Genomic DNA, 12,683 nt, shown 5'->3' with positions numbered 1-12,683 from the left:
TTTGAAATAAAACCAACCTTGCTACATTTAGTGCAACAAGACCAGTTTTCTGGTGGAATTTATGATGATTCTAATCTACATATTTCAAATCTTTTGCAGTTATGTGATACTATTAGAATGAATGGAGTAAGTGAAGATGCCATAAGAGCCAAATGCTAGTTACAAGCTCAACCACAAGGAAGCATCACAACTTGGATAGAGCTTGTGAACAAATTTCTAACCAAGTACTTTCCTCCATCCAAAGTTGCCAAGCTGAGAGGAGAAATTACATCCTTTGTGCAGCAAGAAGGAGAGTCATTGTATGAAGCTTGGGAAAGATACAAGGAATTGCTGAGAAGGTGTCCACATCATTGTATTCCAGATTGGATGCAATTGGAGACTTTTTACAATAGGATGAATGCAACAACAAGAACTATGGTTAATGCAGCTACATGAGGTTCTTTAAACATGAAATCTTTAGAAGTTCAAAGAATCATTAAGATGATGGCATCATCAATGTACCATAATTCAAATTCAAGGAATCAAGGAAGAAACACTGGATATGAAGCTAAATTTTTGGAAACTTTTCTTGCATAGAATTAGCTGCAAAACCAGATGTTTTCAGAACAAATAGCTGCCTTGACTCAACAGATTAGCAACCTTCAAGCAGGAAGTGTGCAAACTAGTCAACTAAGCTATGATTTTTATGGAGGAAATCATGCCAATGGTGCATGTGATGCATCTACAAGTGAACCACAGGAACAAGTGAATTATATGAGCAATTTTCAGAGACAACAACCCTCCTTCCCACTTGGATTTCAATTTTTAAATAATAGAAATTAGCAATATTCTAATTGGAATAATCAATATTCTATTGCTAAGAATTCTAACTCTAATTTACCTTTTTCTAATGCAGGTCCAGCAGCACAACAACCTTACTTTCAAAGGAATCCATCCACTCAACCTCAAGGAAATCAGAAATTTGCCAAACCTATGAATGAAAGGTTAACTGAGATAGAGGAAACTATGCTGCAATTCATTAAAATAACTCAAACAAGCTTCAAGAACCAAGAAGCTTCCATGAAGAAGTTGGAAACACAAATTGGACAGTTAGCTGAACAACTGTCCAACAGAGATGAAGGAAGAATTCCAAGCAACACAATAATAAATCTTAAAGAGCAATGTCAAGCCACAACTACAAGGAGTGGAGCTGTGGTTGCAAGTCCTAAACCTGCAGAGAAGAAAGCAAATGATGCAGCAGAAGAAAGAAGAATTGAACAAGATCTGCAACAAGGAAATTTCAAATTATTAAAGATTGCAAGCCAATAGATCCAGAAAAATACAAGAGGCTGCCTTATCCTCAAAGAGTTCAGAATCCTAAACAGGAAGAACAATTTGAAAGATTTTTGAATGTTTTTAAGAAATTACAAATTAACATTCCTTTTGCAGAAGCTTTGGAGCAGATGTCTTCATATGCAAAGTTTATGAAAGAACTACTCTCCAGAAAAGGGAAGCTAGAGCATGACAAGACAGTACCCTTGACGGAGGAATGCAGTGCCATTCTCAAGAGAAAGTTTCCTCAAAAACTCAAAGATCTAAGATCATTCAGCATTCCATGCGAAATAGGACAGTGTACTGTAGGAAGAGCATTGTGTGATTTGGGAGCAAGCATTAACTTGATACCATTAGCTATCATGAAGAAATTGGGCATAGAAGAATTGAAACCCACCAACATCACACTGCAACTAGCTGATAGATCATACACTTATCCATATGAAGTTGTTGAAGATTTATTGGTTAAAGTTGATAAGTTCATTTTTCCTGCAAATTTTGTAATTCTGGACATGGAGGTGGATGCAAACATACCTTTGATCTTAGGCAGGCCATTCCTTGCAACAGGAAGAGCTCTTATTGACGTGAAAAAAGGAGAACTCATGCTTAGAGTTCAAGATGAAAAGGTAGTGTTTAATGTTTTTGAAGCATTGAAATATCCAGCTGAAGATAATTCATGTATGAGAGTAGATATATTGGATTTGCTTATTACATATTATCCGATTAATGAACTTGATGAAAATTCTATGTTGAGAGAAAATATAGTTGCAGGAAATACCAATTCTGAGATTTGTAGAGCAGAACAAATGATGGAAATTGAGCAACAATTGGAAGCTCTACCAATTCTAACACCTGCAGAAAATTCAGTCAAAGAAGAGCTTAAGAAAGAAGTGAAAGAAGATAAAAATCAGAAGCTAGAGCTCAAGCAACTACCCTCTCACTTGAGATATGCTTTCTTGGATGAGAATCCAGTCATCATCAACAATGAGCTCAAGGAGGAAGAAGAGGAAAAGTTGCTAAGAATTTTAAGAAAGCACAAATCAACAATAGGCTGGAGTATTTCAGACTTGAAAGGTATAAATCCTTCTTTTTGTAAACATAGAATTCTATTTGAAGAGAAATTTAACCTAGTTATGCAGCCACAAAGAAGGTTGAACTCAGCCATGAAAGAAGTAGTCAAGAAAGAAGTCATGAAGTTGCTAGATGTAGGGATTATTTATCCAATTTCTGACAGGTAATGGGTGAGTCCAGTCCAAGTTGTCCCTAAGAAAGGAGGGATGACAGTTGTGCCTAATAAGAAGAATGAACTTATACCTACTAGGACTGTCACTGGTTGGCATATGTGTATTGATTATAGGAAGTTGAATGATATAACTAGAAAGGATAATTTCCCACTTCTATTTGCTGACCAAATATTGGAAAGACTTGCTGGACATGCATTCTTTTGTTTCCTTGATGGATATTCAGGATACAACCAAATAGCAGTGGACCCTATGGATCAAGAGAAGACTGCATTGACATGTCCATTTGGAGTTTTTGCATATAGAAGAATGCCATTTGGATTGTGCAATGCGCCTGCTACATTCCAAATGTGCATGCTTTCCATTTTTTCTGATTTGGTAGAAAACATCATTGAAGTGCTTATGGATGACTTCTCTATTTTTGGTAATTCATTTGATGATTGCTTAGCTAATCTATCCACTATTTTGCAGAGATGTCAAGATACTAACCTTGTGTTGAATTGGGAGAAGTGTCATTTCATGGTCCAAGATGACATTGTCCTTGGCCATAAAATTTCAGAAAAGGGAATAGAGGTGAACCAAGCAAAAATAAAAGTCATTAGTAAACTGCCTCCACCAATTAATGTTAAGGGAGTTAGGAGTTTTCTAGGTCATGCAGACTTTTATAGGAGGTTTATCAAAGACTTTTCAAAAATTACAAAACCTCTTAGTGATTTACTTGTGAAAGATGCTGATTTTGTATTTGATGATGCTTGTTTGCATGCATTTTCTGTTTTGAAAGAGAAACTCATTTTTGCATCTATTCTTGTAAAACTTGATTGGAATTTGCCTTCTGAATTGATGTGTGATGCAAGTGATAGTGCAGTAGGTGCTGTTCTAGGACAGAAAAAGGATAGGAAATTGCATGTAATTTACTATTCCAGCAAGGTTTTAAATCCTACACAAGTAAATTGCACAACTACTGAAAAAGAACTCCTAGCTATTGTGTTTTCTTTTGACAAATTTAGATCATATTTGATGGGATCAAAAGTCATAGTGTATACTGACCATTCTGCACTTAAATATTTGTTGTCCAAGCAGGATGCTAAGCCAAGACTATTGAGATGGAATCTATTGCTGTAGGAATTTAAATTGGAAATTAGAGATAAAAAGGGAAAGGAAAATGGGGTAGCTGACCACCTGTCCAGACTTCCATTGGGAAGTCTAACCCCTAACTCCTTAGAAATCAATGAAGAATTTCCAGATGAAAGGCTTCTTGCAGTGGAAGACATGCCTTGGTTTGCTAATATTGCAAATTTTAATGCTACTCAACTCATTCCAAAGAGACTAACTTAGCAGCAAAAGAAGAAGTTCTTACATGACAGCAAATTCTGTGTGGGAAGATCCATACTTGTTCAAAATTGGGGTGGATGGTCTAATTAGGAGATGTATCCCACAAAGTGAGCAAGCTAAGATACTATGACATTGCCACAATTCAGAATATGGAGGCCACCATGCAAGTTCAAGGACTGCTGCAAAATTCTTGCAGGCAGGTTTCTTTTGGCCTACACTCTTCAAGGATGCCAAGAAATATATTGAAAGTTGTGATAAGTGTCAAAGGACAGACAACATATCTAGGAGGCATAAGCTGTCATTGACAAATATTCTAGAAGTGGAATTGTTTGATGTGTGGGGAATTGACTTCATGGGACCTTTTCCCACATCATTTTCTCATGAATACATCTTAGTGGCAGTGGATTATGTTTCTAAATAGGTAGAAGCCATTCCCACAAGAACAAATGATGCCAAGGTGGTGATCTCTTTCATAAGAAGAAATATTTTTGCAAGGTTTGGAGTACCAAGATTTTTTATCAGTGATGGAAGTGCTCATTTCTGCAACAAACACCTTGAAGCAGTACTAATGAAGTATGATGTGAAGCACAAGGTTGCTACTCCATATCATCCACAAACAAGTGGACAAGTAGAAGTGTCCAACAGAGAAATCAAGCAGATTTTGGAGAAAGTAGTGAATAGTGCAAGGAAAGATTGGTCAAAAAAGCTAGATGACTCTCTATAGGCATATAGGGGTTCCTTTAAGACACCAATTGGTATGTCACCCTACCAATTAGTCTTTGGAAAAGCATGCCACTTGCCTTTGGAGTTGGAGCATAAAGCTTACTGGACTACTAAGTGGCTAAATTTTGATCTACGAAGTGCTAGAAAGAAGAGAATTTTGCAGCTACATGAATGAGAGGAGTTCAGACAGCAAGTTTATGAGAATGCAAAGCTGTACAAAGAAAGAACCAAGAGAATTCATGACAAGTTCATTCTGCAGAGAGAATTCCAACCTGGACAAAAAGTATTGTTGTTTAATTCTAGGCTGAAACTATTTCCAGGAAAACTAAAGTCAAGATGGTCTGGACCTTTGAGGATCAAAGAAACATCTCCCTTTGGAGCAATTCTGATTGAAGATCAAAAGACAGGGAGAGAATTCAAGGTCAATGGCCAAAGATTGAAGGTTTATCATGGAGAAGAATTTGCAAGGAATATCTCTTGTGTTCAACTGGTTCCTCTTGAGTGAGGAACATTTAACGTCAAGCTAGTAACGTTAAAAGAGTGCTTGTGAGAGACAACTCACAATTATAACTCATTTTAAGATTTATGTATTGTTTGAGAATTTTCATTACTCATGTTCTTCATTTTTTGAAATTTCTGCAATTTGATTTTGCTGCATATCTCTGCTGAGGTGAATTTGGGACTTGATTTGAGAGTTAATGTTTAGAGTGTGTATTGAAAGGATTAAAGTGTGATAAGTGAGCTATTTGAGGGTTGAGAGCCAATTAACTAATGAGAGGAGTCACTATTTTAGAGGAAAGGAGCTACGCAGAGAAGCAATTTGATGTTCCCCTCTAGAACAATCACTTTTGCTGATAAAAGTGATCATCCAAAGGCAGGAAGGTTGACACACTCCTCTGGAACGCTCACTCTCACTAATGAGAGTGATTACGCAGAGGCAGATGGGAAAACAACCTCTCTGGAACATTCACTTTCCCTGGAAAAAGTGGCTATGCACAGGTAAGTAAAAGTTATCCCTCTATGCATTATCACTTTGCCTAGCAATAGTGATAACGCGCTCTCCACTCAGAAAAATAAAACTCTCTGGAATGCTCACTTTGTGTAAAAATAGTAACCTTGTTGGATGCTTTTAATGATGCAACGTTCACTTTTGATTTTAAAAGTAGTCACGTGCCAAGCGTATTTATAAATACTGCCTAAAGTGAACACGCACACTCTCTTCTAGCTAAAAATTCCATTTCTCTCTGAGCATTTGCTGTAAATTTCACTCCCTGTGTGCGTCGACCTGGCAGCAGCAAGCATTTTTTTCCTATACATTTATGCATCTTCCTGCAAGGTACTCTTACCCTCATCCCTTTGAAACTGTGGTTAGGGTTTTTTTAGTGTTTAAAGTTTGGGGAAAATGTTGAATGGGGTAATGGGGCACTATTCTGATGTTATGGACAATACACTGAATAAGTTTTCCCTATCATTTAAATTTCTTTTTAAGAGGATTCGAATCTGCATTGCACATTATTTGAACAAAATTTCTGCAGAAATTAGGTTGACCTAAAAAGACTTCAGTGAAAATTTTTGAACTAAAATTGTTGAATGAGATTAACTACAACTACATGCTACTTGCAATACAATTGAATGCTTGAAAAATACTAGGACAATCAACTCTGCATTACTTTGATAAAATAGCTTTTTACTGAAAATGATTGGGGTTGCAAAACTATGTTTGAAAATTGGTTGAAACCTGAAAATATTGCTCTGCGCTACCTTGTTTCTTTCTGATAGTGAATGCACCCTGAACTTCCAAATTCGGAATATTAAAATTCCTCTAAATGTGATTGCTTAATGTTGTGCATCTGTACTGTTGCATCTACATATTACATACTCTGACAGCAGACTTGAATTCATTTTTAGAATAGTAATCTGTATTTCTGCCTTTATGCATTGCAATCTTACTTTGTTAAATTGATTTCTCATTGCAGCACTCTAAAAATGGTAAGAACTTCAAACAACACTCCACTTAGAACTTCAAGAAACACTCCAAGATCAAAGAGGGCTAGAATGGATAGAGCTTCAGCCTCTAGGCCAATTGAAGTATGTGACCCCAAATTTAGAAGTATTGCTCATGAGAACTTCTTCAGGGCAAATATTCTGAGGAGAAAGATTTTCCCATATAGAGTTTTTGAAATAGCTGGAGACAACTATCCTGAATACAAGGAGGAGATCCAGAAGAGAGATTGGGAATCCTTCTGCTTATTAGCTGACGTGGGTTGGAGGGAGATAGCTCAAGAATTTTATGCCAATGCTATGAGATTCAATGCTTTTAAGAATAGCCCTGAAAAGGACTATGTGGAAATTCTACAAAGGATTGGGCGGCCAGGAACAACTTGGAAGCTAAACCAGTCCAAGAAGCCCAAATTCATTGTCACCAAACAACTGTTGCCATTTGCTAAAGTGTGGAGCACTTTCATTCTGAACTCCTTTATGCCAGTTAAGCACAGTTCAACATTGGCTGTGAAGAGGGCAGAACTCCTTTTTGCAATAGTTAGTGATATGTATATTGATGTAAGAGAGGTCATCAGTGAATGCATTCTAAATATTCTGAAAACCAAGAGAGATTCACTTGCCTTTCCTTCATTAATAACCTTACTTTGTGAGGATGCAGGAGTTGAAGTTGGAGAATACCAAGAGTGGATTAGATCTGTTCCCCCTATCTCTATCTCCATGGTGAAGGAAATCTATGCCACCATCTCCTGCACCTCAGCAACCCCATTCCCTCTTAGTTCAGAAAGGAAAAACCCATGATGATGAAGGACATCTTGCATCTAATGGCTGAGAGGCAAAACTAGTTAGCTGAGAGGCAGACTGAACTCCATACCAGTGTCAAAGCTGGAATCATGCTGCTGGAGTGTGCATGCTGAACATTGGTCAGAAAATGGGAATAACCAAGCAGGAAATGTACCATACTCCTGATTTGGCAGAGAATGCCTAGTGCCTTCACTCCTCAATTTTTAAGGATCTGCCAATCTACAAAACTCACTTCCCACAACCAGCTGAAGAAGTGGTGGAAGAAAAAGAAGAGGATGAGGAAGAAGAATCAAAGGAAGAAGTAACCTCATATGAAGAAAATGAAGCAGAGATTAGGACTTTTAATTCTATTTGTTTATAATTTTAGTCTACGTAAATTTTAACAATTAGGAGTTTTTGTTTCTGTAAATGCAGTAGTTGTTCAGAACAATTCTAATATTTTTCAGTTGTAATGAAGTTCAATTTCTTTTAGTTTTAGAATTCTGCAATTTTAATTACCTTACTTTTCTGATAATTGATGAAATTTTTGGTGTTTTATGCAGAAAATATCACAATCACACAGTACACACACAATGGATACTAACACATGCACAAGCTGCCATGAAAGAGTGGTTAATTCTCTACCTCTTATTCATGTGTTAGCTTCACAATACACTGAAAATTTTCAGAAAAACACAACAATATTAGTACAGATATTTAACTGCTTTTTGTGAATCAAATGAAGTCTAAATGATAATTCTGTGAATTTTGTTTGAATTTTCTTTTTAAGTTGTTTTTCCCATTCTCAAAATGAAATCACACTTGTATTTTCAAATGAGGCAGTCTTGCCACTATGTGCATATAATTATGAAAAAGTGACTTGTGAGTTCCTTGATTAACATGTTCACTTACAATTCTGTAGTGAGACTTGAACTGCATACTTTTCTTTCATGTGTGATTAATCATAATTTTGCTGCACCTTTTAGAACTTGCCTTGTTTCTTGATTGAATGTGCAATTTTTACAATTTTCACACATATGATGGAGGCCTTGTTTAATTATGCCTAGTTAGCCTAAATAAACCTGCCTTGGTGCTTGAATATCTTAGTTCACCCATTTGAGCTTAATATCCCTTTCTTGATTTTCCCTCATTATAAGCCTTGATGAAAAACCAATTTTACCAATCGCAGCACCTAATGTGGAGGCAAATAATTTTGAATTGAAACCAACACTCATAACCATGGTTCAAAATTCTATATAGTTTGGGGGCATGACTAACGAAGACCCCAATCTTCATCTGACAAAGTTCCTACGATTGACAAACACTCTAAAGTATAATGGAGTCTCCAACGATGCTATTCGACTTCGTTTTTTCCCCTTCTTAGTATCTAAAAGGGTGAATGCATGCTTTTCCTTACTCTCAGCCAATTCAATCACAACTTAGGAGGATCTCACTCAAAAATTCTTGGGAAAGTACTTTTCCCTATCAAGGTCCTCTAAGCTTATGACGGAGATATGTTGTTTCTAATAATAAGCAAAATCCTTATTCGAGGCATGGGAGCGATTTGGAGAGCTTTTGAGGAGATATCCTCATTATGATTTTCCAACATGGAGACAAGTGTAAATCTTTTACAGTGGCCTATCAATCACCACCAGGGCTACAATTGATGCCGCAGCAGGAGGGTCCCTCATAAGAAAAGATCCAGATGATGCATACAAGCTAATAGATGAGATGGCGTCTTCTAGCTTTCAGTGGCACACTACTGACTCTTACAACATTAAGAGGAAAGAGACCGCTCCAATCTACCAAGCAGAGAGCAGCAGCCCACTAATGAACCAAATGGCAGCCTTTGCAAAGCAACTAGAATCTTTAATGAAGGCTCAAGACCAACCTGTAAGAGCTCTTGCATGCCCAGAATCTAAGCAAGAGGAGGCAAATTTCATGGGCAATCATAGTTCAGGGTGGAGGAGTAATCCTCCTAACTCTTGGAGGAATGGCTTTGGAAGTCAAAATTCAAGTGTTTATCGCCCTCCTCATATGCAAAGTCAGGGAGCAAGACCAGAAGGAAAAGAATCTCCTTGATCTCAATCCAAGATCCAAATTGGACCAATATATTAAGAGAACCGATAAGAAGTTTGCAGAGGTCAAATCTGAAATACAAGTCAACTCTTCTAAGATGAGTGCACAATTGGAGCAAATTACGAACCTTTTAAGTCAAAGAGTGATGGGAACATTGCCATCTTAGCCTGAACCTAATCCAAGGGAGTAATGCAACGCCATCACCCTTAGAAGTGGAAAGAAATTACAAGAATCGTAGAATAGAGGCACATGCATGCCCATTCTTGTTGAGAAGCACGCCTATGCTGATTCTACATGCACACCCGTGCTTACTGATAAGCACGCCCCTGCTACAATAGAAGCACGACCGTGCTTATACAAGCATGCCCATGACAGTGATAAAAGCACAGTCGTGCTTATGCATGGCCGTGCATCACTATGAGCAAGACTGTGCTTCAAGTGAGGAGCCTGAAAAAGAAAAAAAAGGAAGAGCCTCTTGTTCAACCAAGGCCCTATGAGGCTAAGATACCTTTCCCACAGCGGCTACAAGGTCACCCTCCTTATGACGAACAGTTCCACAAGTTCTTAGACTTATTGGGCAAAATGCACATCAATATGCCTTTCATTGATGTTATCTCCAAAATCCCCAAATATGCTAAATTTTTAAAGGAGATTTTGACCAATAAAAGAAAGTTGAGAGCACATGAAACTGTGAAGCTCACCCAAGAGTGCTCAACTATATTATTTAATTTTTAGAATAAAGAATAAGCATATTAAAAGATTGCAAGAACAGAGTTGATTGTTCTTGCACATACTTTTGAGCTCTGATCTGAAAGCACGCCCATGCTCATCCTATACACAGCAGTGTATTCAGTCGCAGTTGTGAGAGAAGCTTTACATCATAAGCATGGGCGTGCTTAAGATTTCAACATGGTCGTGTTCCCTCACTCGAAGCCGTCACCTTCTCATCATGCATCCTTAACATTAATTTTCCTTGTTGAACATCAATCAAAGCCCTTCTAGTGGCTAGAAATGGCCTTCCTAGGATCATAGGCACCTCAGAATCTTCATCCATATCCAAGATAACAAAATTTGCTAGAAAAATCATTTTGTCCACCTTCACCAACACATCCTCCATTACACCATATAGGTACTTGATGGACCGGTCAGCTAGTTGGAGAGCCATTCTTGTACTTTTAACTTCTCCCACTCCCAATTTCTTCAGAATGGAGAGCGGCATCAAGTTAGTGCTGGCCCCCAAGTCGCATAAGGCCTTCCCAATGGTCACATTCCCTATAATGCAGGGGATTGTGAAGCTTCCTGGATAAGTCAACTTAGGAGGCAACTTTTGCTGCAATATTGCGCTGCATTCCTCGGTTAAAGCTATCATAACATCCTTTTTTAATTTCCTCTTCTTTGAAAGTAATTCCGTCATGAACTTAGCATACAAAGGTATTTGTTCCAGCGCTTCTGCAAATGGTATATTTATGTGCAACTTTCTGAAAATATCCAGGAATTTGGAAAATTGCTCTTCCTTTCCTTTGTTCTTGGGAATGTGTGGATATAGCAGCTTTACATAAGGGGGGAGGGATTTGAGGATTGCATGAATTTTCCAAAATCTATTTCTTAGATCTGTTCCAATATGCCTCATCCACCACCAACTTCTGTTTTGGTGAAATTTTCTCCTCCTCTTCCTCTTTTGCAATCTCCAATTTTGGTTCTGGTTGTTGTTCTACTCCCTCTTCTTCTTATTCAGCAATTACATCATCTTCTTTTTCAAGTGGTTTCTTCTTAGGTTGTGGCTCTATCACCTTTCCACTCCTTGTAATAATTGCTTGGCAGAATTCTTTTGGATTTTCCACTGTATTCCCAAAAAAAGAGCCTTGAGTTGGTTCATTTATTTTCTTCAAAATCTGGCCCATTTGATTCTCTAAATTATTGATGGAGGCTTCTTGATTAGCCATCCTTGGGCTCGAATCCTGCATAAATAGGTTGGTGGTTTGTTAGTTGCAAGAGTGCCTTCTCAAGGCTAGATGTTTGTTTTGGAACTTGAGATTGTTGGGGCTGTTGTTGCATATGACCAGAATTCTGAAAATTATGTTGTTGCCACTGTCCTCCTTACTGGTTCTGTCTTTGTGCAGGTGGAGTATAGTATGTTTGATTCAGTGGCCTGGTATTTAAGCTAGAATTTGGTCTGAACTGCTGCTGTTGAGGTGGGTAAACAGGTTTTTGCTGAAAATTTTGTTGCTCCCACTACGGTTTTGAATTAAAATTCTGCTGCCTTGACATGTTATTCATAAAGTTCACCTATTCAGCCCCTTGTTGCTACATATAATTAACTCTGTCTTCACTTGTTCCCTCATGGTATTCCTCTTGGCTTGTAGGAGCTACACAGTGCACTGGTTTACTCCCTTCAATTTTTATGTTTTCGAGCTTGGCATTGAGGGAATTCAACTACTGTGACATTAATTTGTTCTGAGCCAGCAGTGCATCCAAGGTATTCAGCTCCAACACACCTCTTTTTGAAGAGTTCCTTTCCCTATGATTGTAATTGTTGGATGCCATAACTTCAATAAGTTGTCATGCCTCTTCCAAGGTCTTTTGAGCAAATGAGCCTCCAGCCGCTGCATCCACCATTGTTTTTGTTGCTACATTCAACCCATCATCAAAGGTTCTCAATTGAAGCCATTCGGGTAACTCATGATAAAGGTAGCTTCTCAAGAGTTCTTTGAACCTGTCCCATGCTTCTTAAAGTGTTTCATCTTCCCTTTGAGAAAAAACCAACATTTCTTGCCTCAACATGGTTGTTCTAGAGGCTGAAAAATATTGTTAGAAACTTGCTCTCTAAATCATCCCAAGTAGTGATACTTCCTTTTAGTTGAGATAACAACCAGCTCTTTGCCTTATCCCTTAAAGAAAATGGAAAAAGAGACAACCGGATAGCCTCATCACTCACACCATTCATTCTAATCATTCCACATATGGTCAAGAAATTCTGAATGTGCAAGTGGGTATCTTCAGAAGGATGCCCAACAAATTGCTCTTGCTGGACCACTCTCATATGGTCAGGTCTGATCTCAAAGTTGTTTGCTTGAACGAGAGGTCGAACAATAGAGATGGGGTTTCCTCTCGGTCTTGCACGTGCATAGTCATCGAAAGTCCTTCGTTCTTCATTGGGATTTCCTGCCATTTCTGCAGAATTCTATTCTTGTGGGTCTTCTTCTTTTTCTTTTTCTG

The 12,683-nt window shown here is 38.0% G+C and overlaps 1 protein-coding gene and 3 non-coding genes across 4 annotated transcripts; 1 reads left to right on the top strand and 3 right to left on the bottom strand.

The window, feature by feature from the left end:
- Positions 1 to 249: 249 nt before the first annotated feature.
- On the bottom strand, positions 250 to 356 carry LOC113861625. Its single transcript, XR_003504276.1, has one exon. It is a non-coding gene; the product is annotated as a small nucleolar RNA R71 (small nucleolar RNA).
- Positions 357 to 8,885: 8,529 nt separating this feature from the next.
- On the bottom strand, positions 8,886 to 8,989 carry LOC113861813. Its single transcript, XR_003504346.1, has one exon. It is a non-coding gene; the product is annotated as a small nucleolar RNA R71 (small nucleolar RNA).
- A 757-nt stretch (positions 8,990 to 9,746) lies between these two features.
- On the bottom strand, positions 9,747 to 11,410 carry LOC113857855. The gene is made up of 3 exons (XM_027490102.1): positions 11,210 to 11,410; positions 10,408 to 11,016; positions 9,747 to 9,914 (listed from the first exon to the last, which is right to left on the bottom strand). The coding sequence occupies exons 1-3, from the start codon at positions 11,408 to 11,410 to the stop codon at positions 9,747 to 9,749; spliced, it is 978 nt and encodes a 325-aa protein (XP_027345903.1).
- Positions 11,411 to 12,141: 731 nt separating this feature from the next.
- LOC113861771 lies at positions 12,142 to 12,248 on the top strand. The gene has a single exon (XR_003504334.1). It is a non-coding gene; the product is annotated as a small nucleolar RNA R71 (small nucleolar RNA).
- The last annotated feature ends 435 nt before the right edge of the window (positions 12,249 to 12,683 follow it).

This window comes from Abrus precatorius, unplaced genomic scaffold (genome assembly GCF_003935025.1).
Source record: "Abrus precatorius isolate BTA unplaced genomic scaffold, Abrus_2018 Scaffold1, whole genome shotgun sequence".
NCBI classification, from domain to species: domain Eukaryota; kingdom Viridiplantae; phylum Streptophyta; class Magnoliopsida; order Fabales; family Fabaceae; genus Abrus; species Abrus precatorius.
Note: the sequence above shows the minus strand (reverse complement) of the source record. Positions and strands in the feature narration are given on the sequence as shown.

Bases quoted from the DNA above. Each gene is read 5' to 3' on its own strand.
- LOC113857855 (XM_027490102.1), bottom strand. From the start codon at position 11,410: ATGGCTAATCAAGAAGCCTCCATCAATAATTTAGAGAATCAAATGGGC. The intron at 11,017-11,209 runs GTAATTGCTGAA...CCTTATGTAAAG, and splicing joins CACTTGAAAAAGAAGATGAT to CTGCTATATCCACACATTCC. The intron at 9,915-10,407 runs GTGACGGCTTCG...TTTCTTTTTCAG, and splicing joins TAAGGATGCATGATGAGAAG to GCTCCTCACTTGAAGCACAG.